The sequence below is a fragment of the Lepus europaeus genome, chromosome 19, assembly GCF_033115175.1.
Source record: "Lepus europaeus isolate LE1 chromosome 19, mLepTim1.pri, whole genome shotgun sequence".
Taxonomy (NCBI): domain Eukaryota; kingdom Metazoa; phylum Chordata; class Mammalia; order Lagomorpha; family Leporidae; genus Lepus; species Lepus europaeus.
In genome coordinates, this window is record NC_084845.1 from 1,581,160 (window position 1) to 1,606,805 (window position 25,646).

General features: G+C 48.3%; 1 protein-coding gene and 1 pseudogene across 1 annotated transcript; one reads left to right on the forward strand and one right to left on the reverse strand.

Annotated features, from left to right (window-relative positions):
• The first annotated feature begins 1,693 nt into the window (after positions 1–1,693).
• Positions 1,694–15,727, forward strand: ZIM3 (zinc finger imprinted 3). The gene is made up of 5 exons (XM_062177579.1): positions 1,694–1,744; positions 8,147–8,202; positions 10,811–10,955; positions 11,496–11,594; positions 14,259–15,727. Exons 2-5 carry the CDS (start codon positions 8,188–8,190, stop codon positions 15,464–15,466), a joined length of 1,467 nt encoding a protein of 488 aa, XP_062033563.1. The 5' UTR covers positions 1,694–1,744; positions 8,147–8,187; the 3' UTR covers positions 15,467–15,727.
• Positions 5,976–6,075, reverse strand: LOC133748950 (U6 spliceosomal RNA; annotated as a pseudogene).
• Positions 15,728–25,646: the final 9,919 nt, after the last annotated feature.

Here is a 25,646-nt window from a genome sequence, read left to right on the forward strand (position 1 = left end):
CGTGGAATTTTCCCCAGTTCCATTTGCAGAAGAGGCTAAGGGAGCTTCTTTCAGATCCTTTCTACAGAATAGCAAAGCAGACGACCGGCTCCGAAATTCCAGCCTGCACAAGGCGGGTACCCCCCCGCCCGCCCCCGGGAGCCCTGGGAGGCAGTCCTCGGAGCCCCTCACTTTCCGGGTTTTACCTGCCCATGGAGGAGTCATTCAGCGGAGAAAATCTGCACAATATTGCGCGAAAATGCCCGCAGAGTGCTTCGGGGGGACGTGCAGAGCACAGCGCCCTCGACCAAAGCTGGATCCAAGGCTGGGGACTCTGCGCCCCGCTTCTCCAAGATTGACCCCGAAGCCTCTACACGTCCAGGGGTCACGGACGTTGGTCTCACCGTTGGTCCCCCGACGAACTTGAGGACAGCACCTGCGCAGAGCTCACCTTGCGCAGAACTGCACCACCGTGTCGCCACCCCTGCGGGCGAGGAGCGCGCCCCTCCCGGGCCGCGCCGCCTGGCCGCCTGCAGCCAGGAGCCGTGGTCTCGCCGGGGTGCGTGCCTGCGTGCCCGCCTCTGGATCGGCATCCCAACAGGTGTGAGAAGGTCGCCCAGGCGATTGATTTACATTCCCCTGAGGACTGGGGGTGGTGGGCACTTTTGCAGGTACCTGTTGGTCATTTTTTAGGCTATTTTTGGAGACAGGGCATTCTTTGAAGGAAAAGAAAAAAAATCCTAAAATTCGTATGGAACCATATAAAACGCTGAATAGCCGAAGCAATTCATGGGCGGCCTATAGGTCTATTCTCAACAAAGATGGCCCAGGTTTATCTCAGCTTCCAATACAAGACACATTCCCTTTGCATGCACTTCTGTGTCTCTATCTGTATATACATTAGGAATGAATCCATATTGGGACTTCTGATTCTAATGAATCACCATGGGATTTAATTTTTGATTTAAAAATAGTGGTATACTAGACTAGTATAGCTTTAAAAATAGTATAGCTTTAAAAAATAGTTTAAATAGTCTGGGGCCGACGTTGTAACCTAGTGGCTTAAGCTGTTTTGCCTGGCAAAACATTGGCATCCCTTTTAATAAATAACATTATACCCATGACAATTTTTTTTTTTAATGTAGTCACTTGAGAGGCAGAGTTACAGAGAGACAGATCTTCCACCCAGTGGTTCACTCTCCAGATGGCGACAATGACTGGGGCTGGGCCAGGCCAGGGTCAAGAACACTTGGGCCATCTTCCGCTGCTTTCCCAGGCCCACTAGCTGGGAACTGGGTCCCAGGTGGAGCAGCAATGGGCACCCATATAGAATGCCAGCTTTACAGACTGGCAGCCTAACCCATTGCACCACACCAATGGCTCCCAACAATGAGAATTTTAAAGCTTGTTTCCCGTTTAACTACTTCACAGATTATATGTGACAACCTTGAAAACATGACAGTTTTAAGTCACTGACTCACTTTATCCATTCATTCCCTGTTTAACCGAGCCCCTCCCAGAGACCAGAGGCGGAGAAATGCTAATGATTTGTGGTAAACAGGGAGTAGACTTGTGCTGTCCAATCGGTGCATGGATAGGAAGGGCTGTGCTGCCATAGCTCAAATTTAAACTCAAGACCCGGACTAGGGGACCTGATTGGCATGCTGGTTTCTTCAGAGTGAAGACTCCCGGATGGCTGGAGGGTGTCCATCTCTCTCTCTGTGGTGTCAGCTGCTTTCGGCCCTTCTCGCTCAAGGCATTTCAGGTAAACCATTTTCAGTTTGCAAGTTGTTTTCAAGCAGAAACAAAGAGTTTATAAAAAAGTCTATTTTTAGCTTTCACTTTCATTTTTATATCAATGTTTCTGATGAAGTCTCAGATACTTGTTTTCTGGTTTTTTTTTTTTTCTTATTATTTTTTTTTTAACCATTGAAAAAACAGTGAGGTGGGTGTCAGTTCTAGTCCGGCTGCTCCTCTTCCAGTCCAGCTCTCTGCTGTGGCCCGGAAAGGCAGTGAAGGATGGCACAAGTGCTTGGGCCCTGCACCCGCATGGGAGACCAGGAAGAAGCTCCTGGCTCCTGGCTTCAGGTCAGCGCAGCTCCAGCCATTGCAGCCATTTCGGGAGTGAACCAGTGGAAGGAAGACCTTTCTCTCTGTCTCTCACTGTCTGTAACTCTACTTGTCAAATTAAAAAAAAAAAAAATGAGGTTATGGGGTTGTGATATTTTCTTTTAATTTATTTCACTTGGCTTTATGCCATGTGGGTAAAGGTTTTGTTTTTTCTTGCTTACTATTTCAATTTTTCTTTTTACTATTTCAATTTAAGATGAAATTTTTTACTTCCATGAAATTTTTAAAATTTTCATTGGAAACATGTTGAACATATTTAAAAATAAGACTTTGATATCTATTTATCTATGTTTTTAAAAGACTCATTCGTTTGGTAGTCAGAGAGAGAGAGCTATCTCCCATCTGCTGGTTCACTCCCCAATGGCCACTATGGCTAGGGCTGTGCCAGGCTGAAGCCTGGAGCCAGGAACTTCCTGGGGATCTCCCACGTAGGTGCCGAGATTCAAGCCCTTGGGCCATCCTCTGCTGCCCCTCCCAGGCCATTATCACGGAGCTGGGTTGGAAGTGGAGCAGCAGGGAAACGAACTTGGGGTGCAGGCATCATAGACAGTGGCTTTACCCACCACCATGTCACCACCCCAGCCCCTATAATCACAATTTTTATGGGAGTTCTTCATATTTGAGGAGCTAGAGGAAAGAATTGGGAATCAGGGACAAGGTAGAGCCCTGATCAGATCAGGTGGGGCTTGAAAGGGTGTGATCAAAGTTGGTGGTATCCTGACTGGATTATGATGCAGATTAAGTTTACCTTGATCACTAGTTTAGCTTTTCCATGTGAATGCATGTCTTCATTTCCAATACACCCTAGAAGAAAAGACCAGGGAATCGTCTTGCCAGTTCGGTGGAGGTAAGCTATTCTTTTTTCCCTTGAAAGCAAAATGTTTTATGATTTGAAAGCTTGGAATTTTTTAAAAAAATTTTTATGTTAAAGGCAGAGTGATGGAGAAAGAGGGAGAGACAGAAAGATCTTCCATCCACTGGTTCATTCCCCAAATGGCCCCAATGGCTGGGGTTAGGCCAGGCCAGAGCTAGGGACCAGGAACTCCATTCTATCTCCCACAAGGGTAGCAGGGGCCCAAGTACTTGGGCCATCTTCCGCTGCTTTTCTTGCGGGAGCTGGATCAGAAGTGGAGTAACTGGGACACCAAGTGCTCATATGGGATGCCGGCGTTTTGGGCGGCTGCTTTAGGGACTGTGCCCCAATGCTAGCCCCCTTTCGGTATCTCTTATATCAGTTCTGGGTCTGGGTGTCTTTTTTTTTTTTTTTTTTTTTTTTGACAGGCAGAGTGGATAGTGAGAGAGACAGAGAGAAAGGTCTTCCTTTTTGCCATTGGTTCACCCTCCAATGGCCGCTGCGGCCGGCGCATCTCGCTGATCCGAGATGCCAGGAGCCAGGTGCCTCTCCTGGTCTCCCATGCGGGTGCAGGGCCCAAGGACTTGGACCATCCTCCACTGCCTTCCCGGGCCATAGCAGAGAGCTGGCCTGGAAGAGGGGCAACCGGGATAGAATCCGACACCCCGACCGGGACTAGAACCCGGTGTGCCGGCGCCGCAAGGTGGAGGATTAGCCTGTTAAGCCACGGCGCCGGCTTGGGTGTCTTCTTAGAGACCTCCTTCCAGAGCCTCCATGCCCTGGTAGACCTTGGCTGCTACGATTGGCACTGCTGGTGGCCAGGGATTCCCCTTAGTACCCCTGTGCTGGATCCCCTGTTTTCCGGAACCCCTTTTGGCCTACTGCCTCACTTGTGTGTACCTCCAATAGCTTCAGAGAGATGATATGTAAAAGACTTAAAATCATATTTTGGGGACCAGTATTGTGGTATAGTGGGTGAAGCTGCTGCCTCCATTGCTGGCATCCCTGGTTCGTGTCCTGATTGCTCCACTTCAATCCGGTTCCCTGCTAATGGCCTGGGAGGGGCAGTGGGGAATGGCCCAAGTGGTTGGGCCCCTGCACCTACTTGGGAGGCCTGGAGGAGGCTCCTGGCTCCGGGCTTTGGCCTGGCCCAGCTCTGGCCTTCCTGGCAGTCTTGGGAGTGAACCTGCGAATGAAAGATCTCTCTCTCCCTCCCCCCTCCCCTTCTGTAACTCTGACTATTAAACAAACACATAAATCTTTTAAAATAAAATAGTGTTTTTATACAGTTCATTTTATAGCTACTCTTAATTTAGGAGATTGATTTCTATTTACACTTTTTTTTTTAAAGATTTTATTTATTTGAGAGGCAGAGTTACAGACTGTGAGAGGAAGAGGCAGAGAGAAAAATCTTCCTTCCACTGGTTCACTCCCGAAATGGCCACAACGGCTGGAGCTGCACTGATCCGAAGCCAGGAGCCAGGAGCCAGGAGCCAGGAGCTTCTTCCCGGTCTCCCACGCGACTGCAGGGGCCTAAGCACTTGGGCCATTTTCTACTGCTTTCCCAGGCCATAGCAGAGAGCTGGATCTGAAGAGGAGCAGCCAGGACTAGACCCTGCACCCATATAGGATGCCGGCGCGGCAGGCAGAGGATTAACATGCCGTGCCACGGTGCCGGCCCCTGATTTCTATTTTGACTCATGATTGCTTTCAATAATTTTGTTGAATTTCTGGCGAGTTAGAGAACCTACAGATTTTTAAATTTGTTATTCATTTCCACTTTTAACACAGCACTATACTATCTGCACTAAAACTTCTGGGGTCTGGTGTCCTAATCCAGCGTTTCTCCAACTTTGTTTCGGAGTCACTTAGAGAGCTGAGGAGGAACCCAGAGGTCCAAGCTCACCCACTTAGGACAGGACCTGGGTCCTCTCTTTTCTAGAGAATTCTCCAGCGGCTCTAATCTCTTCTCAAGTCCCAGAGCCAGCCTCTGAGCCTCTGAGGGCCCCAGGACAGGGAGGAGTGGGAGGGGTATGTTGTCCTCAGGGAATTTAGAAATAACCACTAATTTAGGAGCACTGAGGAGAATGTCAATATTCCTGCCTCCCTGTGTGCCACTCCAGTACACTGAAAAAACCTTTGCAGGTTTACATTCTAAATGATTGCCTATAACCAGCAAGGACTTCTCCCACCTAATGTGGTTACGCTTGGCGCTGTTTGTGCATGTTCCAGGGCTCTGGAAAAGAAGGCAACTGACTTTTATAGATCCTGGGTTTGCTGTGTGTCAATCAACTCTGTGTTCCATTTCCCCAATTTTGGGCGTGGTCAGAAGTCACTGGAATTTTGGGGATCTTCTTTGTTTCTGTATGCACTTCTAGTAATGTCTGCTTTATCATTTTGCCATTAGTTGCAGGCATAAAGTATGAGTAGTGATTCTCCAGTAAGGATTTTACTCTGTATCATTATGGAGTCCTTAAAAAAAAAAAAATCTTAGCTAGGCTGGTGCCACGGCTCACTTGGCTGATCCTCTGCCTGCGGCGCCAGCACTCCGGGTTCTAGTCCCGGTTGGGGTGCCAGATTCTGTCCCGGTTGCTCCTCTTCCAGTCTAGCTTTCTGCTGTGGCCCGGGAGGGCAGTGGAGGATGGCCCAGGTCCTTGGGCCCTGCACTCGCATGGAAGACCGGAGGAAGCACCTGGCTCCTGGTTTTGGATCGGTGCAGCGTGCCAGCCGTAGCAACCATTTGGGGGGTGAACCAATGGAAGGAAGACTTTTCTCTCTGTCTCTCTCTCTCACTGTCTAACTCTGTCAAAAAAAAATCTTGATTAGTTTGTCTTAAAGTCAAATCTTTTTGACACTCATTGTCCTAAACTGTGTAAGCTGACAATTCCAATATCTGCTCACAACCTTTGTAGTGAAAATCACAGCTTCAATATTGGATTCCACCCGTTTTGCTTGGACTCACAGTGTTGTCTTCAAACTGGTCAGTGAGTTGAATGGCCACCCAGGGATGGTGCAAAATATGGACCATTTCTCCAATTTGTGAGTCTTCCTTGCGCAGGAGCCATGCTGATCTTCCCTGAACAATTCCAGCTTTAGAACACAGGCTGCAGCCACCGGCGTTCCTGTGGGACAGGCTGGGGAGTGGGGGAGGGTAAGATCTGAGTCCCCAGGTTGGCTCTTTTGTTCCACTCAGCCCTTGTGGAAGAAAGCTCCCCACAGGGCTGCCCTAGCACTCTGGGCTTCGTTTCTGCAGTCTTTTTCTTTTTAATTGACACAATAATTGCACATATTTATGACATGCCATATAGCAATTCAATACATGCTTATATTTTTAAATAAAGTAACATATTGAACCTGTTGCTGAATGTCACACTTATTAAGATATCAAGACCGAGTTTTTCTTTTTTTTAAAGTAACTTTTAAGATTTTTATTTATTTATTTGAGAGGTAGAGTTACAGACAGTGAGAGGAAGAGACAGAGAAAGGTCTTCCTTCTGCTGGTTCACTCCCCAAACAGCCGTGACGGCCAGAGCTGTGCCGATCTGAAGCCAGGAGCCAGGCGCTTCTTCCAGGTCTCCCACGTGGGTGCAGGGGCCCAAGCACTTGGGCCATCTTCCCCTGGTTTCCCAGGCCACAACAGAGAGCTGGATGGCAAGAGGAGCAGCCGGGACTAGAACTGGCGCCCATATGGGATGCCGGCGCCTCAGGCGGAGGATTATCCTATTGCACCACGGTGCCAGCCCCAAGACCAAGTTTTTCATTCCTACTGAAAATCTGCCTATTTTGGTTAGTTTTGTTTTTCACATATAATAGAGCCTAAAATGCATTTAGGCAAAAATATTTTTGTGCTAGAAGCATTCTAGCAAAAAGATCTGTAGTGGGAAACCAGCATGGTGACAGAGTGGGTACAGCCACCGCCTGGTCACTGGCATCCCATACGGGCACTGCTTCATGTTCCGTCTGCTCTGTTTCCACTCCAGCTCTGTACTAATGGCCTGGGAAAAGCAGCAGAAGATGGTCCAAGTGTTTGGGTCCCTGTACCCACATGGGAGAACAGATGAAGCTCCTGGCTTCTGGCTCCTGGCTTCAGCCTAGCCCAATGCTGGCCATTGCAGCCATCCGGGGAGTGAACCAGTGGATGGAAGCTCTTTGTCACTGTCTCTGTATCTGTCTTTCTCTGTAACTCTGCATTTAAAATACATAAATAAGTCTTAAAAAGATCGATAGTGAACAGAGGTGGTCTGTGTTCAGCAGCCAAGGCTCAGGAAAAACCGTTTGCTCCTCCTAACACATCCCCCAGGGTAAGCCTCCACGATGCTCCCTCCGCAACAGCCTGCCCTGTTCTGCACAGAACAGTAAAAGTCAAAAACAAGGCATGGCCAGAAATGAAGAAAGTGAGCATCAGGCAAGATGTGTCCACTGTCCTCACCCTGAGCTCTGGCTGGGTTCCTGCTACACCACAAACCCCGCCTCATGTGGATGGTGTGGCCTGGAGTCTGCTGGCCGGTGCTGCTTTTGCATATGGGGAAGACTCTGACTTGGAAAACGTTTGGGGACAGCTGCAGTCGCGTGGGAACCGTTCCCTCTCAGAGGAGGCAGAGATTTCACATGGACCCCCGCAGTCTGAGGACATACCTCTGCCCCTGCCACGGCTGAGAGAGGGCTCTAAGTCAGTGTAGCTTCTGTCCTGTCCGTGTTGGCAAATGCATGAACACTTGGGAACTGGCCAGACTGGGTTTGCACAGGGAGAAAACCAGGTCTTTGAAAACTGCATGACCCTTGGTTTTGTTATGAGCTTCTGAGCTTGCACCATAATTTCACCAAGGGACCACTTATCCGTTTATTTATGTAGGTTGCTCCCAGTTGTTTGATAAGAAAATAAGTTATAAAGAGGTGTCTCAGACTTGGGTTATTTTCACTCTCGTTGTTGCTTAAGGCAAATGATTAGAAGCAGGACTGCAGGTTCCAAGAGGTGACGATGCAATGAAGCATGGAAGTGTCACAATACACTCAGTGAAATCAGTGACACAGCTCAGAGTCACCCGGTGTTCCGAAAGGGGTCACCAAGGTGCAGGCGCAGTAGGGCTCTTATGTGGAGCTGGTGTGTGGCGCTTTCTACATAGGATGACTGGTGTGTACCAGAGCCGTTCTGCTTTCTCACAGCTCTTTCCATTTTGTCCTCAGGTTTTCCTTCCAGGACTGTGTGGGCTGGAAAAGGATATGAAATGAACCACTTTAGGGTGAGTTTGTATGTGTGTGTGTTGTTGTTGTTGTTGATAGTTTGAAAGGGAGAGGGAGAGACCTTCCATCTGCTGGCTCACTCTCCAAACACCTGCAATAGCCAGGCTGGGCACGTCCAAGCCAGGAACCCTGCTCCTTGAGCCATCACATGCTGCCTCCCACGGGACATATTAGCATGGAGCTGGAGTGGGAAGTGGAGCTGGGACTTGAGCCCAGGCACTCCAGTATGGAATGTTGGTGGGCATCCTGAGCTGTGGCTTCATAACCGCACTAAACACCCACCCCTGAGTTTTTCAGTAAGTTCACATCATCAAAATGGACTGTCACCCATGCGCAACTTGCTCAGAACTGATGTCTGCTAGTCTTTTGGCATAGTTTCCTCCTTCTTTTCATATATATACTAAAAGATATCATGCTCTAAGTTCTTTCTTTCTTTCTTTCTTTCTTTCTTTCTTTCTTTCTTTCTTTTTTTTTATAGGCAGAGTGGACAGTGAGAGGGAGAGACAGAGAGAAAGGTCTTCCTTTTGCCATTGGTTCACCCTCCAATGGCCGCCGTGGCTGGCGCGCTGCGGCCGGCGCACTGTGCTGATCCGAAGGCAGGAGCCAGGTGCTTCTCCTGGTCTCCCATGCGGGTGCAGGGCCCAAGCACTTGGGCCATCCTCCACTGCCTTCCCGGGCCACAGCAGAGAGCTGGCCTGGAAGAGGGGCAACCGGGACAGGATCCGGCGCCCCGACCAGGACTAGAACCCGGTGTGCTGGCGCCGCAAGGCAGAGGATTAGCCTATTGAGCTGCAGCGCCAGCCTAAGTTCTTTCCTATCAAAGCTAAACATCTGACCACTGCTTCCACAAATCCAGTCAATTGTTTTGCCCCAGACATAATAGTGTTATGAATGTATCACCCTAGTATATTCCTCTAATTATTGATATATTTAATATGTGTTCCCTCAGCTTTTTTTTTTTTTTTTTCTGACAGGCAGAGTGGATAGAGAGAGACAGAGAGAAAGGTCTTCCTTTTTTGCCGTTGGTTCACCCTCCAATGGCCGCTGCGGCCGGCGCATCGTGCTGATCCAAAGCCAGGAGCCAGGTGCTTCTCCTGGTCTCCCATGCGGGTGCAGGGCCCAAGCACTTGGGCCATCCTCCACTGCCTTCCTGGGCCATAGCAGAGAGCTGGCCTGGAAGAGGGGCAACCGGGACAGAATCCGGCGCCCCGACCAGGACTAGAACCCGGTGTGCCGGTGCCGCAAGGCAGAGGATTAGCCTATTGAGCTGCGGCGCCAGCCTAAGTTCTTTCCTATCAAAGCTAAACATCTGACCACTGCTTCCATAAATCCAGTCAATTGTTTTGCCCCAGACATAATAGTGTTATGAATGTATCACCCTAGTATATTCCTCTAATTATTGATATATTTAATATGTGTTCCCTCAGCTTTTTTTTTTTTTTTTTTTCTGACAGGCAGAGTGGATAGAGAGAGACAGAGAGAAAGGTCTTCCTTTTTGCCGTTGGTTCACCCTCCAATGGCCGCTGTGGCCGGCGCATCGTGCTGATCCGAAGCCAGGAGCCAGGCGCTTCTCCTGGTCTCCCATGCGGGTGCAGGGCCCAAGCACTTGGGCCATCCTCCACTGCCCTCCCAGGCCATAGCAGAGAGCTGGCCTGGAAGAGGGGCAACCGGGATAGAATCTGGCGCCCCAACCGGGACTAGAACCCGGTGTGCCGGCGCCGCAAGGCAGAGGATTAGCCTGTTAAGCCACGGCGCTGGCCTCCCTCAGCTTTGTCCTGTGTTCATTCGGCAGCATTCTTAGAATCTGCACAATAAACTGATGCAGATCAGAACTGAAGCCAAGTGCCGAGAATTCATGGAGCAGCACAAAGTAACCAGCTAAGCAGCGTTGTTTCTTCATAACTGTTAAAACTGAGCCACTGAAGCCCGAGGTGGGAATCTGGTCTTGGCAGGAAAAGTGGGCTGGGACATAAGAGCCACTGCAAAGTTCCTCTGTCTAAGACGACAATCGGTGCCAGCCTCAGGAGGCGAGATTTTTCAGTGGACAACAAAGGCCTGGAGTTTGCAAGTGTGATTCCCAACACTGAGTGGCAGGAATGAAATGCTGCTATAGCCCTCGATGACGTGAGATGCAGACAGACATGGAGTGGGAGTGCGACACTGCAGGGAATGTAAAGGCCGTCTCCCACCCTTTCTTAACATTTATTATTATTATTATTATTATTATTGTTGTTGTTATTTTCCAGGAGGGAAGCATGGCACCATCTAGTTCCCATGCTGACTGGGAACCAGATTAGAAAGGGTCCATTCAGATAAGGAGGTTGCTGCCCTCCTCTGAGGGAAAGGTGGCAGCACAGAGCAGTGAGCGGTGGGGCGAGGAAAGTGGCTGAATGGGGTTGAGATTCAGGAGGTGGAATTCAGGAGTGTGCGTGGGATGGCATTTTGAGGGAGACGGTGGCGTCATGAGTAGATCTTGGGTTGATGGCGCCCGGCAAGACATTTCAGGCTCCAGAGAAACTGCCTGGTGAATTCCACGCAGAATTACAGCTCGGTTCAGGGGCAGCAATGCCTTGTGTCCCAGCCCTCACGGGGAATCTCTCGTTCCAGGGAAGCGTGACCTTCGAGGACGTCAGTGTGAACTTTTCGCAGGAAGAATGGCAGTGGCTGACCCCCAGGCAGAGGCGTTTGCACAGGGATGTGATGCTGGAGAACTACAGCAACGTGGTCTCCCTGGCCCAGCACGGCTGCCAGGGTGGGTGACCTAACACATGAGGTCTGAAATGTGTGGGCAGGCCACTGTGTGGCTGAAGGGCCCATCCCCGAGGTGCCCCTCGCTGGGCTGAGCCGGGAGTAGGGTGCGGTGAGGGACAGCTCCCATGCTGACTTCCAGGGTGGTGCCCTGCGGATGAGGCCCCTACCCCTTCAGCCCAGCCCTGGCCCTGGTTCTTGGGAAAGCTTCATCCCCCAGGAAGAAAAGCCTTTCTTTGTTCTGTCTGGTTTGACTGCTCATGTGGATTCCTTAACACAGCAGCTTCCCTGTCCATTCACCTCATCTCCCTCGACCAGTGGCAGCCCCCATCTCACACGGTCACGAAAACACCCCCACACAAACACCCCCACACAAGCCCTCACACTCACACACGCAGGAGCACCCACATGGCAACGCTCAAACATATTTATAACACTCCCGCATGGGAGAAATGCATGCTCACAAAACACCCCCACACAAACCAACACCCCCGCGCCGACCCCACGCCACCCCACCAAGCCCTCTGGTGTTTTCTACAAACAGGCCAAGAGGAAGCCAGCAAACCTGAGGTGATCTTGAGGCTGGAGCGCGGAGAAGAGCCCTGGACGGTGGGAGACAAGGGGCTGAGCAGCAGCGGACGAGGTAATCAGGGCAGCACCGGTGGGCCAAAGTCCCGGGAAGCCAGCTGGAACCATTTGGCAGTGACTGGGAATGGCGGGGACAGTCTCAGTATGCAGGTGTTTCTGTTTCCCTTTGCAGGTGAGACCTGTTCTCATCTTGCCCTAACTGCTGTCCCTGAGCTGTCAGCTCCCGTGTGCTGGGTGTCTTGCAGTCCAGTGCAGGCCGCTCAGCAGCACTCCGGTAGCTGTGGCTCATTTCTTTCCTCTTTTGTGCTCTTGGTGAGATCTGACACTCCCGACCTTACCTGGAAGTCCTCCATTAGCTTGGCCCTGTGCCTTTTTTTTTCCCTTTATTATTAAAGATTTATTTATTTATTTGAAAGGCAGAGTTAGAGAGATCTTCCATCTGCTGGTTCACTCCCCAGATGGCCACAAGCACTGGGGCGGGCCAGGGACTTGGGTCATCTTCCACTGCTTTCCAAGGTGCATTAGCAGGGAGCAGGACTCGAACCGGTGTCCACATAGGATGTCCACATAGTGCTGCAGGCTGAGGCTTAACCCACTACTCCAACAGAGCCAGCCCTGGCCCTGTACCTTAAAACAAAACAACAACAACAATAAAAAAATATTCTGTCTCCCAAAAGCTGCTGGCTAGGACACAGGCTTCTGCCTGCTCCCCTTTTAATGTTGGGCTGGGCTGAGTCTGGGGGACCTGGTTCTGTCATGTTCCTGTGGGCAGGTCAGGCTACACAACCGTGTATGCAGGTAGGAATGAAATGGTTACAGCAAGTAACTGGAGTCTTAACTGTTCTTTTGTACCTATGTGTATAAGTTTCTCCCCACAATTAGTTTTGTTCTCAGAACCTATATTAGCCAACTTTTCATCATTATAAAAAATACCTAGGGGGGCTTGTGCTGTGGCATATCAGGTAAAGCTGCTGCCTGCAGTGCGGGCATCCCATATGAGTGCTGGTTTGAGTCCTGGCTCCTCCACTTCTGATCCGGCTCTCTGCCAATGCAATTGGGAAAGTACAGAGGATGGCCCAAGTCCTTGGGCCCCTGTACCCCTGTGGGAGACCTGGAATAAGCTCCTGACTCCTGGCTTCAGATCGGCCCAGCTCTGGCCATTGCAGCCATTTGTGGAGTGAACCAGCAGATGGAAGACCTCTGTCTCTCTCTCTGCCCCTGCCTCTCTGTAACTCTGCTTTTCTAATAAACAAACAAGTCTTAAAAAAAAAAAAAACTAAGGCTCATTTTATAAGGAAAGAGATACATTTTCAACTCAGGGTTTTGGAGCTTAGCAGTCCAAGATCAGGTGAGCCCCAAAGCCTCAGCCTATGGTGACAGAGTCCCAGAGTGGTAGAGAGCACCACACAGCAAAATACAGGGACTGCAGGGCTGGCGCTGTGGCATAGTGGGTAAAGCCACTGTCTGCAATGTCAGCATGCCATATGAGTACTGGTTTGAGTCCTGGCTGCTCCACTTCCGATTCAGCTCTCTGTTATAGCCTGGGAGAGCAGTACAAGATGGCCAAGTCCTTGGGCCCCTGCACCCTTGTGGGAGGCTGGAAGAAGCTTCTGGCTCCTGGCTTCGAATCGGCACAGCTCCAGCTATTGCAGCCATCTAGGTAGTGGACCAGTGGATGGAAGACTTTCTCTCCCTCTCTCTCTCTGCCTCAGCCTCTCTGTAACTCTAACTTTCAAATAAACAAATAAATCTTTTTTTATTTTTGACAGGCAGAGTGGACAGTGAGAGAGAGAGACAGAGAGAAAGGTCTTCCTTTGCCGTTGGTTCACCCTCCAATGGCCGCCGTGGCTGGCGCGCTGCGGCCGGCGCACCGCGCTGATCTGATGGCAGGAGCCAGGTGCTTCTCCTGGTCTCCCATGGGGTGCAGGGCCCAAGGACCTGGGCCATCCTCCACTGCACTCCCTGGCCACAGCAGAGAGCTGGCCTGGAAGAGGGGCAACCGGGACAGAATCCGGTGCCCCGACCGGGACTAGAACCTGGTGTGCCGGCACCGCAAGGCAGAGGATTAGCCTGTTGAGCCACGGCGCCAGCCTACAAATAAATCTTAAAAAAGAAAATACAGGGACTGCACCTGTTGTACTATATTCCTCTTAGTCCCCTAACATGAGTTTTGGGACTAACCTGCATGAATTTGGGAGCCATATCATAGCAGAGTCTCTGGCCTTAGGGTTTCTTTTATGTTTGGATGTGCTGAGAAACCTAGATTATCTTAACCAAAAAGAACAAGCCAATTATAAACAGTTATATAAATACATAAGTTTATTAATGAGAGAAAATCAGAATGCATGTGTTACAGGTAACTCACAAGTGATTAGAAGGCTACAGTGGATGTTGAGTTATATTTTGTCTATGTAGAGTTAAAACTACAATTTTTATGTGAAGTTTTACTTTTTGTAAACAGTCAGCAGTAGATCAGTTTGTTCTACGCTAACTGATGTCTTGATTGCAGTACCTGTGGTTGCCCCAACAGCACATCTGCTTGGTTATACATAAGTCACACCCTTTAACACCTCGCTGAGGTTAGATTAAGGTCAGGTTCCCATAGACATTAGGGTGCAATGCAGAATGATTGCCCCAATAGACTGTTTATGACATTTCATTTCAATCATGGGAGTAGAAAATCTCACACAGGAAACTTCTCTGTGTTCTATTTTGGAAGCATGTGTTTGGAGGCTCCAGGCAGTGGAGGAAGATCTCAAGAGGGACGCTGCATCATCGATCAAGAACACAGCAGTGACCAAGCAAAAAGGCGTTGAACACGAAGAAACACTTCCTCCAAGCAGAGATGACACTACTTCAAGTCCCCCACTCGTAGACCATGACCCATTTGGGAGAGATCTGGAACAGAGTGTGGGTATGAAAAGCTGTGTAAAAAACAACTCCCGTGAATCTAAGAGATACAGGAAATTGGTTGGCCATAATGCATCCAAACTGGGAGAGAAACAATTTGAATGTGATTTCTGTAGAAAGCTATTCAGTTCCAAATCATGCCTTCTGAGTCACCTGCGGATGCACGCTGGGGAGAAAGCCTTTGAATGCAGCAAATGTGGAAGAGCCTTCGGAAAGCAGTGGAAGCTCAGTAAGCATCAGAAAACTCACACGGAGGAAAAGCCCTACGCATGCAGTGAGTGTGGAAAAGCCTACAAGCAGAAGCTCAATCTCATCCAGCATCAGAAAAGTCACACTGAAGAGAAGCCCTATAAATGCAAGACCTGTGAGAAAGGCTTTTTCTGGAAGTCATGCCTCATTAATCACGAGAAAACGCATAACGCCAAGAAAGCCTATGAATGTAATGAATGTGGCAAATCCTACAAGCAGTATGCGACCCTCTTTCAACATAAAAAAATCCACACGGGGCAAAAACCCTATGGGTGTAAGGACTGTGCAAAAACGTTCATTTACAAGTCAGACCTTGTGAAACACCAGAGAATACACACGGGAGAGAAACCCTATAAATGTAGCATATGTGAAAAGGCCTTTTCCCAGAAGTCAAATGTCATTGATCATGAGAAAATTCATTCTGGAGAGAGAGCTTATGAGTGTAATCTGTGTGGCAATACCTTCATCCAGAGGAAAAATCTCATTCAACATAAGAAAATCCATACCGGAAAGAAACCCTTTGAATGTGCTAGATGTGGCAAAGCTTTTTTTCAGAAGTCAAACCTTCACAGTCATCAGAAAATTCATGTTGGAGAAAGAGTCTATGCATGTAATGAATGTGGAAAATCCTTTAGCCGGAAGCTAAACCTCAGTTTGCATAAGAAAACGCATAGTGGACAAAAACCTTACAAATGTTCCGAGTGTGGGAAAGCCTTTGCTGACAAGTCATATCTTCTGAGACACCAGAAGAGAATTCACAGCAAATAAGAGTCCCATAAATTTGAAAAATGTGAGAATGCCTTCATTTATTGTAGAGTGTAGTAGTCACCCAGGAATTTATACTGAAATGCTTTATAATTTGAAGGCTATTTCTGAAGCAGTGAAGACTTTTTTTTTTTTTTTTTTAAGATTCATTTGTCTATTTGAAAGTTACAGGGAGGCAGAGAGAGAGAGAGAGAGAGAGAGAGATCTTCCATCCGCTGGTTCACTCCCCAAATGGCCTCAACAGCCAGAGCTGTGCTGATCCAAAGCCAGGAGCCAGGAGCTTCTTCCCGGTCTCCCACATGAGTGCAGGGGCCCAAGCACTTGGGCCATGGAAACAGTGAAGACTTCAGTGGAGTATCTTGTGAAGAATGATTTGGCTTATTCATTCATCAAATATAAAGTGTCTTTTGTGTAGTAACTGTTTTAAACACTGAATATGTAGCAATAAACCAAATGTGCCAAAAACCCTCATGAAATGTTAATTCGAGTGAATAACGACCAGTGAGAACCATTCCGTTGAAAACATTCACTCATTGGGAATAGACACAAGAAAATGTAATGACATGGTATTGCACCAATAGTATGAGGCTACTTCAAAAGGTTCATAGAAAAATTAAGGGCTGGGGGCCGGTGCTGTGGCGCAGCGGGTTAACGCCCTGGCCTGAAGAGCCGGCATCCCATATGGGCGCCAGTTCTAATTCCGGCTGCTCCTCTTCCGATCCAGCTCTCTACTATGGCCTGGGAAAGCAGCAGAAGATGGCCCAAGTCTTTGGGCCCCTGCATCCGTTGGGAAGACCTGGAGGAGGCTCCTGGTTCCTGGCTTCGGATCGGCATAGCTCCAGCCATTGTGGCCATCTGGGGAGTGAACCAGCAGATGGAAGATCTCTCTGTCTCTACCTCTCTCTGTAACTCAGCCTTTCAAATAAATAAAAATAAAATCTTAAAAAAAAAAAACAAAGAAAAAAAATTAAGGGCTGGTGCTGAGGTGTAGCCGGTAAAGCCTCTGGCTGCAGCACCAGCATCCCATATGGGCACCAGTTCCTGTCCCGGCTGCTCCACTTCCCATCTTATTTTCTGCTATGGCCTGGGAAAGCAGCAGAAGATGGCCCAAGTCCTTAGGCCCCTGCACTCGCATTCGAGACCTGGAAGAAGCTCCTGGCTCCTGGCTTCCGATGGACTAAGCTCCAGCTGTGGCAGCCATTTGGGGAGTGAGCTAGAAGATAGAAAACCTCTCCCTCTCCCTCTCCCTCCCTTCCTCTCTGTAACTCTTCCTTTCAAATAAATAAATCTTTAAAAAAATTTTAAAAAATCAAGTTAAAAGACAAGTTTATTTCAGTGGAAAAAATTTTGGAATCCATGGAGTTTTTTCACAAGATGCATTTTCCTTGTACTTTTTGCAAAGTCCTTGGAATGATTTTAATATTTTTTTCCCACCAAATTGAATGTATTTTAATTTTTATTAATACAAAGAATAGATTTCATGTAGTTCATAGATACAATTCTAGGATTATAATGATTTATCTGTTTTCCTCCCTTTTTCCTTTCAACGTATTTTCAATTTTTAAATTTTTAAAAATGATTTATTTATTTATTTGAAAGGCAGACTTACAGAGAGGCAGAGGCAGAGAGACAGAGAGGTCTTCCATCCACTGGTTCACTCCCTGAATGGCTGCAATGGCAGGAGCTGGGCCAATCTTAAGCCAGGAGCAAGGAGCTTCTTCTGGGTCTTCTTTACAAGTGCAGGGCCCAAGGACTTGGGCCATCTTCCACTGCTTTCCCAGGCCATAGCAGAGAGCTGGATTGGAAGTAAAGCAGCTGGGACTCGAACCAGAGCCCATATGGGATGCCAGCACTTCAGTAGGTGGTTTTACCCGTTATGCCACAGTGCTGGGCCCTCCATGAACTTTTTTTTTGTTTAAAGGTATATTGATTTACTTGAAAGTCAGAGTTACACAGAGAGAGAAGGAGAGGCAGAGAGAGAGGTGTCTTCCATCTGCTGGCTCACTCCCCAATTGGCCAAAACAGCCAGAGCTGTGCCAACCCAAAGCCAGGAGCTTCTTCCGGGTCTCCCACGAGGTACAGGAACCCAACAATTTGGACCATCTTCCACTGTTGTCCCAGTCCATAGCAGAGAGCTGGATCAGAAGAGGAGCAGCCTGGACTCGAACTGGCACCCATATGGATGCCAGCACTAGGCAGAGTGCCGGCCCCTCTGTGAACTTGTCAACATCTTTGTATGTGCCAGACTTACATGTGTCAATAGGAACATGTGTGTGAGAGCACTGTTGGTCTCCATGCCTTCTTTAAGTGTTCATATCGTGCTTCCTTTCCCTGTGCCAGTGTTTCTAGAAGGCAAGTGTATTTTGCCTGTGGAAAGACCCGATCTTTATTAGTGGAGACATTGTGCTGTCAAAGCTGTGCCTGTCCAGAGCTGCTCTGTGCAGAATATCCTCCATACCAGGCATATAACCTTGCTCGTGTCAAAGCGACCGAGCAGTGTATTAGTCCTGCATTGGCTCTGGCAGAGGGAGGTGGTGGTAGTTTTCTAGGCTTGTAGTGAGAGTACAGGTATGAACCCTGTGGTTCTTCTAACACAGGGATTGGAAAAAGCTCCTAGATGAGTCACAGAACTTAGAAATACATTTTAGAAAGGATGTGCATGAGTGCATAAAGTACAGGTAAATAATCATCTCTTTTGTAATTTACTACCATAGAACATACAAATCTATTGTAAAACTTTGTCAAAACACGTGCACACGACAACTCAGACTGTTTACAGCACCATTTGCAGTCAAGAGAAATGCAAACAAAAGCGCAGTATTAAAGTATAACTGCATAAAATGAAGTTGCACGTACTGTGCTTCTGTGATCTCATAGCCACCTCTTGTTGCTATTACTGTGGGCTCAAGTGTGGTGAGGATCCATCTGAAATGCCTTGTAACGTTAATCTTCCACATGTGAGCAGTTAGTCTCCCTAATAAACTCATCTAGTAAAAATGATGTCTCAATCCTTACATATTTTCACCATATATAATATGTATAACATATTATGCTTGCTGATACTTTATGTTATTGGTAAGGCTTCCTGCCAATAGTAGGCTTTTAGGAGTTGGGTTTTGGGGGAGCTGAAAGTTATACTCAGGTTTTTTACTGCAAGGGGGTCAGTATTACTCATTGCTTCATGGTTCAAGTGTCAACTGTGTCACAGAATGGTCTAAGCAACAGAAATTTACCTTCTCTTTTTTTTTTCTAAAGATTCATTTACCTATTTGAAAGCCTGAGTTACACAGAGAGAGAAGGACACACGCACACACACACACACAGAAATAGAGAGAGAGAGAGGTCTGCCATCCAGTGGTTCACTCCTCAAATGTCTGCAATGGCTGGAGTTGCGCTGATCTGAAGGCAGGAGCTAAGAGACTCCTCCAGGTCTTCCTCCTGGGGGCAGGGGCCCAAGCACTTGGCAGCTTTCCCAGCAGGACTTGCAGGAGGACGTGCCATGGGGCCTTATGGGGAATGTAGTCCACGGTGGTAGTGTCACCCAGTGGGTCGCTCTACACAGGGGTAGCACCAATTCCTGGAGTTGATGTGGCCTGAAGGCTTACAGAGAGGCAGAAGAGGGGTAAGGGGAGGGGAAGAGAGAGCTCGGTCTTCCATAAGCTGGTTCACTCCCCAGATGGTCACATCAGCTACAACTGGGCTTATCCAAAGAAAGGAGCTTCTTCTGGGTCTCCCACACGGGTGCAGGGTGGTCTTAATTGTGAGCCCTGTGGGATGGCAGAGACTCTGTTGCAAGCCATGGAACTGGGCCCGTGTCCAGGAACTTCCCGTCCTCTTACCTGGAGCTCTGGCTTTGCCATGACCTCTGCCTTCTCTTGTCCTCTGTGTGCGTGGGCAGCGCATACAGCAGCTCAAACATAGCTCTGTATGGCTTCATACTGGCTTTCAGCTGCTTGAGATTTGTGCCTCGCATACCCCAGGAGTCAAGTGGTCTGGAGCTAAGTGCAGCAGGGGTCTTCTGTGGTCACGCACTCACACTCTGCTTCTTTATGTGGTCTGAGGGGCACCATGTGTGATGGCATCGGAAAGAGATGACTGAATCATGTAAACACTTAGCAGACATTTCTGATGCCAGAAAGAAGTGTGAAAGTGAGGTTTACAGGGGCTGCCACCGTGGTGTAGCGACTGAAGCCACTGCCTGCAGTGCCGCATCCCACATGGGCACTGGTTGGAGTCCCAGCTGCTGATTTCCAACCCATCTCTGCTATTGCCTGGGTGAGCAGTAGAGGATGGCCCAAGTCCTTGGGCCCCTGCACCCACATGGAAGACCCGGAAGAAGCTCCTGGCCCTTGGGTTTGGATCAGCCCAGCTCTGGCCTTTGTAGCCATTTGGGGAGTGAACCAGCAGATATAAGACCTCTCTCTCTCTGCCTCTGCCCCTCTCTAACTCTGTATCTCAAATAAATAACTTAAGAAAATGGTGAGGTAAAGATAGAACAAGAGCTTTAGAAATTGACAGAAAAATGAGTTCCATGTGCAGAGGCAGGAGCTGAATCAAAATCGACACTTGAGGGAGAATTTCGGTGTTGAAAAAGCATAAAAAGCCGGCGCCGCAGCTCAAAAGGCTAATCCTCCACCCTTCGGCGCCGGCAGACAAGGTTCTAGTCCTGGCCACGGAGCCAGGTTCTGTCCTGGTTGCCCCTCTTCCAGGCCAGCTCTCTGCTGTGGCCCGGGAGTGCAGTGGAGGGTGGCCCAAGTACTTGGGCCCTGCACCCCATGGGAGACCAGGAGAAGCACCTAGCTCCTGCCTTCAGACCAGCGCAGTTCACCATCGGCATGGCGGCCACTGGAGGGTGAACCAACAGCAAAGGAAGACCTTTCTCTCTGTCTCTCTCTCTCTCACTGTCCACTCTGCCTGTCGAAAAAAGAAAAAAACAAAAAACAAAAGAAAAAGCATAAAATTTGTTGTGGATGGAATTATAAGTTGACAGATGACCATGGACCACATTTTGACATTAACTTGAAAAACTAAAGAAACATTTATCCTGAAACTCAGTAATTCAAGTAGTAGCTACAGACCCGAGAATGTTGGTTGTCTGGTCTCAGCACCCTGCTTATACTCAAGGGTCTTTTAGCTTCAACAGCCTCATGGGTAGCTCATCAGTCTGTAGAAGCTGCTCCAGTTAACAGCTCCTCTGAGTCCTCAATGCGCTGTGAAGCCACATTCCTGAGGATATGATCTGGACACCCCTTTTCCCTCATCTCCCACAAACACCTGCTGACCTGTTATGCCACCCTGTCACCTTCAACCCTACTCCTGGAGAGCTCCTTCCCCTCACTGGAGCTTCAAAAGCCAGCTCAGAATGGCCTAAAGTGGGAGGGGAAGGCAGGGTGCAAGCCTGAGCGGCCTTGGTTCCTGTCACCACCTAGTGGCAGCAGCGAGCAACAACTCCAGTGTCTGGACATGTGCTCCTGTGCTTTCAGATTCTTCCAGAAGACTCTGAACATAAACAGCAAGGATCTGAAGACTTTTGTCTTGATGGCCTGTGGGTCAGCTCACTTAAAGAAAGCAGGATTGTGGCTCTAACACAAAAAAAGACTCTAGGACTCGTATGGAGGGACCTGGGTCTCCAGGGCTATAAAATAGAGGCAATATGACTAGGTGGGTTTTTTTGTTTGTTTTTTAAGATTTACTTATTTGAGGCCGGTGCTGCAGCTCAATAGGCTAACTAATCCTTTGCCTGCTGTGCCTGCAGTCCTGGTTCTAGTCCCGGTCGAGGCACCAGATTCTGTCCCAGGTGCTCCTCTTCCAGGCCAGCTCTCTGCTGTGGGCCAGGAGTGATGGAGGATGGCCCAGGTCCTTGGGCCCTGCACCTGCATGAAGACCAGGAGAGGCACATGGCTCCTGGATTCAGATCAGCGCGATGCGCTGGCCAGAGTGCACAAGCCGTGGCAGCCATTGGTGGGTGAACCAACGGTGAAGGAAGACCTTTCTCTCTGTCTATCTCCCACTCTCCACTCTGCTTGTGAAAAAATAAAAATAAAAAAAAAAAGAAAAAGATTTACTAATTTGAAAGGCAGTGACAGGATGGAGAGAGGGAGAGAAAGAGAGAAAGGGAGAAAGAGAGAGAGAGACAGAGACAGAGACAGAGACAGAGAGAATATGAATCTTTGGCTCCCCTGATGGCTGCAATGGCAGGAACTGGGCCAATCCCAAGAATGAAGCCCAGAGACTGGAGCTTCTTCTTCTGGGTCTCCCACATGGGTGCAGGGATCTAAGGATTCGGGCCATCTTCCACTGCTTTCCCAGGCCATAGTAGAGAGCTGGATTGGAAGTAAAGCAGCTGGGACTCGAACCAGAGCCCATATGGGATGCCAGCACTTCAGTAGGTGGTTTTACAGTTATGCCACAGTGCCGGGCCCTCCATGAACTTTTTTTTTTTGTTTAAAGGTATATTGATTTACTTGAAAGTCAGAGTTACACAGAGAGAGAAGGAGAGGCAGAGAGAGAGGTGTCTTCCATCTGCTGGCTCACTCCCCAATTGGCCAAAACAGCCAGAGCTGTGCCAACCCGAAGCCAGGAGCTTCTTCCGGGTGTCCCACGAGGTATAGGAACCCAACAATTTGGACCATCTCCCACTGTTGTCCCAGTCCATAGCAGAGAGCTGGATCAGAAGAGGAGCAGCCTGGACTCGAACTGGCACCCATATGCGATGCCAGCACTAGGCAGAGTGCCGGCCCCTCTGTGAACTTGTCAACATCTTTGTATGTGCCAGACTTACATGTGTCAATAGGAACATGTGTGTGAGAGCACTGTTGGTCTCCATGCCTTCTTTAAGTGTTCATATCGTGCTTCCTTTCCCTGTGCCAGTGTTTCTAGAAGGCAAGTGTATTTTGCCTGTGGAAAGACCCGATCTTTATTAGTGGAGACATTGTGCTGTCAAAGCTGTGCCTGTCCAGAGCTGCTCTGTGCAGAATATCCTCCATACCAGGCATATAACCTTGCTCGTGTCAAAGCGACCGAGCAGTGTATTAGTCCTGCATTGGCTCTGGCAGAGGGAGGTGGTGGTAGTTTTCTAGGCTTGTAGTGAGAGTACAGGTATGAACCCTGTGGTTCTTCTTACACAGGGATTGGAAAAAGCTCCTAGATGAGTCACAGAACTTAGAAATACATTTTAGAAAGGATGTGCATGAGTGCATAAAGTACAGGTAAATAATCATCTCTTTTGTAATTTACTACCATAGAACATACAAATCTATTGTAAAACTTTGTCAAAACACGTGCACACGACAACTCAGACTGTTTACAGCATCATTTGCAGTCAAGAGAAATGCAAACAAAAGCGCAGTATTAAAGTATAACTGCATAAAATGAACTTGCACGTACTGTGCTTCTGTGATCTCATAGCCACATCTTGTTGCTATTACTGTGGGCTCAAGTGTGGTGAGGATCCATCTGAAATGCCTTGTAACGTTAATCTTCCACATGTGAGCAGTTAGTCTCCCTAATAAACTCATCTAGTAAAAATGATGTCTCAATCTTTACATATTTTCACCATATATAATATGTATAACATATTATGCTTGCTGGTACTTTTTTTTGGTAAGGCTTCCTGCCAATAGTAGGCTTTTAGGAGTTGGGTTTTGGGGGAGCTGAAAGTTATACTCAGGTTTTTTACTGCAAGGGGGTCAGTATTACTCATTGCTTCATGGTTCAAGTGTCAACTGTGTCACAGAATGGTCTAAGCAACAGAAATTTACCTTCTCTTTTTTTTTCTAAAGATTCATTTACCTATTTGAAAGCCTGAGTTACACAGAGAGAGAAGGACACACAAACACACAGAGAGAGAGAGAAAGAGAGAGAGAGAGAGAGAGGTCTGCCATCCAGTGGTTCACTCCTCAAATGTCTGCAATGGCTGGAGTTGCGCTGATCTGAAGGCAGGAGCTAAGAGCCTCCTCAGGGTCTCCCTCATGGGGGCAGGGGCCCAAGCACTTGCTCCATCTTTCACTGTTTTCCCAGGCCGCAGTAGAGAGCTTGATCAGATGTGGAGCAGCTGGGACCAGAACCAGCAGCCATATGGGATGCCGGCACCATAGGCAGCAGCCTCCACCTGCTATACCACAGCGCCGGCCCCAACAGAAATTTACCTTCTACAGCATTTGATTCCAGAGGACCAAGATCAAGGAGTCATCATGGTTGGTTCCCTCTGAGGGCAGGATGTTTTAAGTATTCCTGGCTGGCAGATGTCTCGACATCTTCCTGGATCTTCAAGGTATCCCCTTTAGTATCTGTGTCCAAATTTCTTCTTCCTATAAGGATACCAGTCACACAGGATTAGGAAATGCCACAAACTCATTTAAATTTAATCATATCTATAAAAATCCTATCACCAAATACAGTTGCACTCTGAGGTACTGACAGGTTAGGATTCCAACGTGAGTTTTTTTTTTTTTTTAAACACAGTCAAGCCAAAAAGGGCCAGATTGGCTGACATGGTGTCTGTTCCATTGAATGCAACACTTACATCCATGTATGTAGGCTTTCGTCTCTGGCATATTAGTGCTTGTACCAATCAGCCCTCACTCACAGGAGTAGTGGGTAAATATTTTTGCCAATGAATCAGAGTGGGAAATGTCACAGTGACTTCCACCCCTTGGTTCCGGGACACCAGTGTAGGGCAGAAATGACGCTTCAGATAGGTTCATGAACATCAGAGTTCAAACCTCCACAAGCACTGCCTCATAAATGGTGCCATCACTGAGTCTTCACAAGGCCATTCTCGGTTCTTTCATCCCAGGTGATTAAACATTGGTAAAGCTGTGGATCCTAAAAGCAGGCCCACTGCCTTCAATGCTTTGTTTCAAAAAGTACTGCTCAATCAGTCAAAATGATATGTGGGGTACTGTGAGGGGGAACAAACCATCAATCAGGGTGATTGCAAGCCTGGTAGATGTTCAACAGGGTTTGATGGCATGGCTAGATTATACTGATATCTAGTGGATTGAGGTCAGGAATCTTACTGAGTAGGACAGCACCCCACACGAACGTACTAACTAACATATCAACCATGCCAACGTTGAGAAACACTGTTCCAAACATGAGTGAGTTTGCAAAGAACCCAACTGAAGTGTGACCAAGAGAAAATGATTGCTCACCACTATTTCTTCCTTCTTTCCTCCCTCCCTTACTTCCTTCCTCTGTTTTTTAAAGATTATTTGAAAGACAGGGTTCCAAAGAGAGAGAAAGAGACAGAGAGAGGTCTTCCACTTGCTGATTAATTCCCCAATGGCCACAATGGCTGGAGCTGGGCCAGTTTGAAGCCAGGAGCTTCATCTGAGTCTTCCAGGTGGGTGCAGGGGCAGAGAGCCAGAGGAAGACAGAAAGATCTTCTTTCTGCTGATTCACTCCCCAAATGGCCACAACAGTTGGGGTTAGGCCAAGCTGAAGTCAGGAGCCTGGAATTCCACCCAGGTTTCCCACATGTGCAGCATGGACCCAAGCACTTGGGTGATCTTCTGCTATTCCAGGCACATCTGCAGGGAGCTGGATTGGGAGTGGAGCAGCTAGAACTCTAGCTAGTTCTATGGGATGCTAGTGTTGCAGGCAGTGGCTTAACCTACTGTAGCACAACACCCGCCCCATTTTACATAGTTTTTAATTATCAAACCACTTTTTTAGTTTTACTTCATTTCGTCAAAAGGTAAAGTGATGTGTGTGAGGGACTAGAGGAAGGAAGAGAGGAGGGAGGGAAGGAGGGAGAGAGATGGATTGATCCTCTTTCCATTGATTCACTCCCCAAATGCCTCCTACTGCTGAGGCTGGGCAGGCTGAAGCCAGGAGGCAGGACATGCATGCAGTTCTCTTACGTGGGTGGCAGGAACCCAAGTCCTTGAGCCATTACCTACTGTCTCCCAGAATGTGTATTAGCAGGAAGCTGACTCAGAAGCAGAGGTGGGATTCAAGCCCGGGAACTGCAAGAGGGGATGCCAACATCCCAAGCAGTGTCTTAACCCACTGAGCCCCAGTGCCTGTCCTCATCATTTCATTAACTGCATTGTTCATGGAAGCCTGATGTTCTACCTTGCAGCTCCTGGAAGGATGTGGAAATACAGTTGGTTGCTAGGTAGCAGATTGTTCCAGTGAAGAGTTACAAAGACACGTGGAAGCCAGTTAATGGTACTTG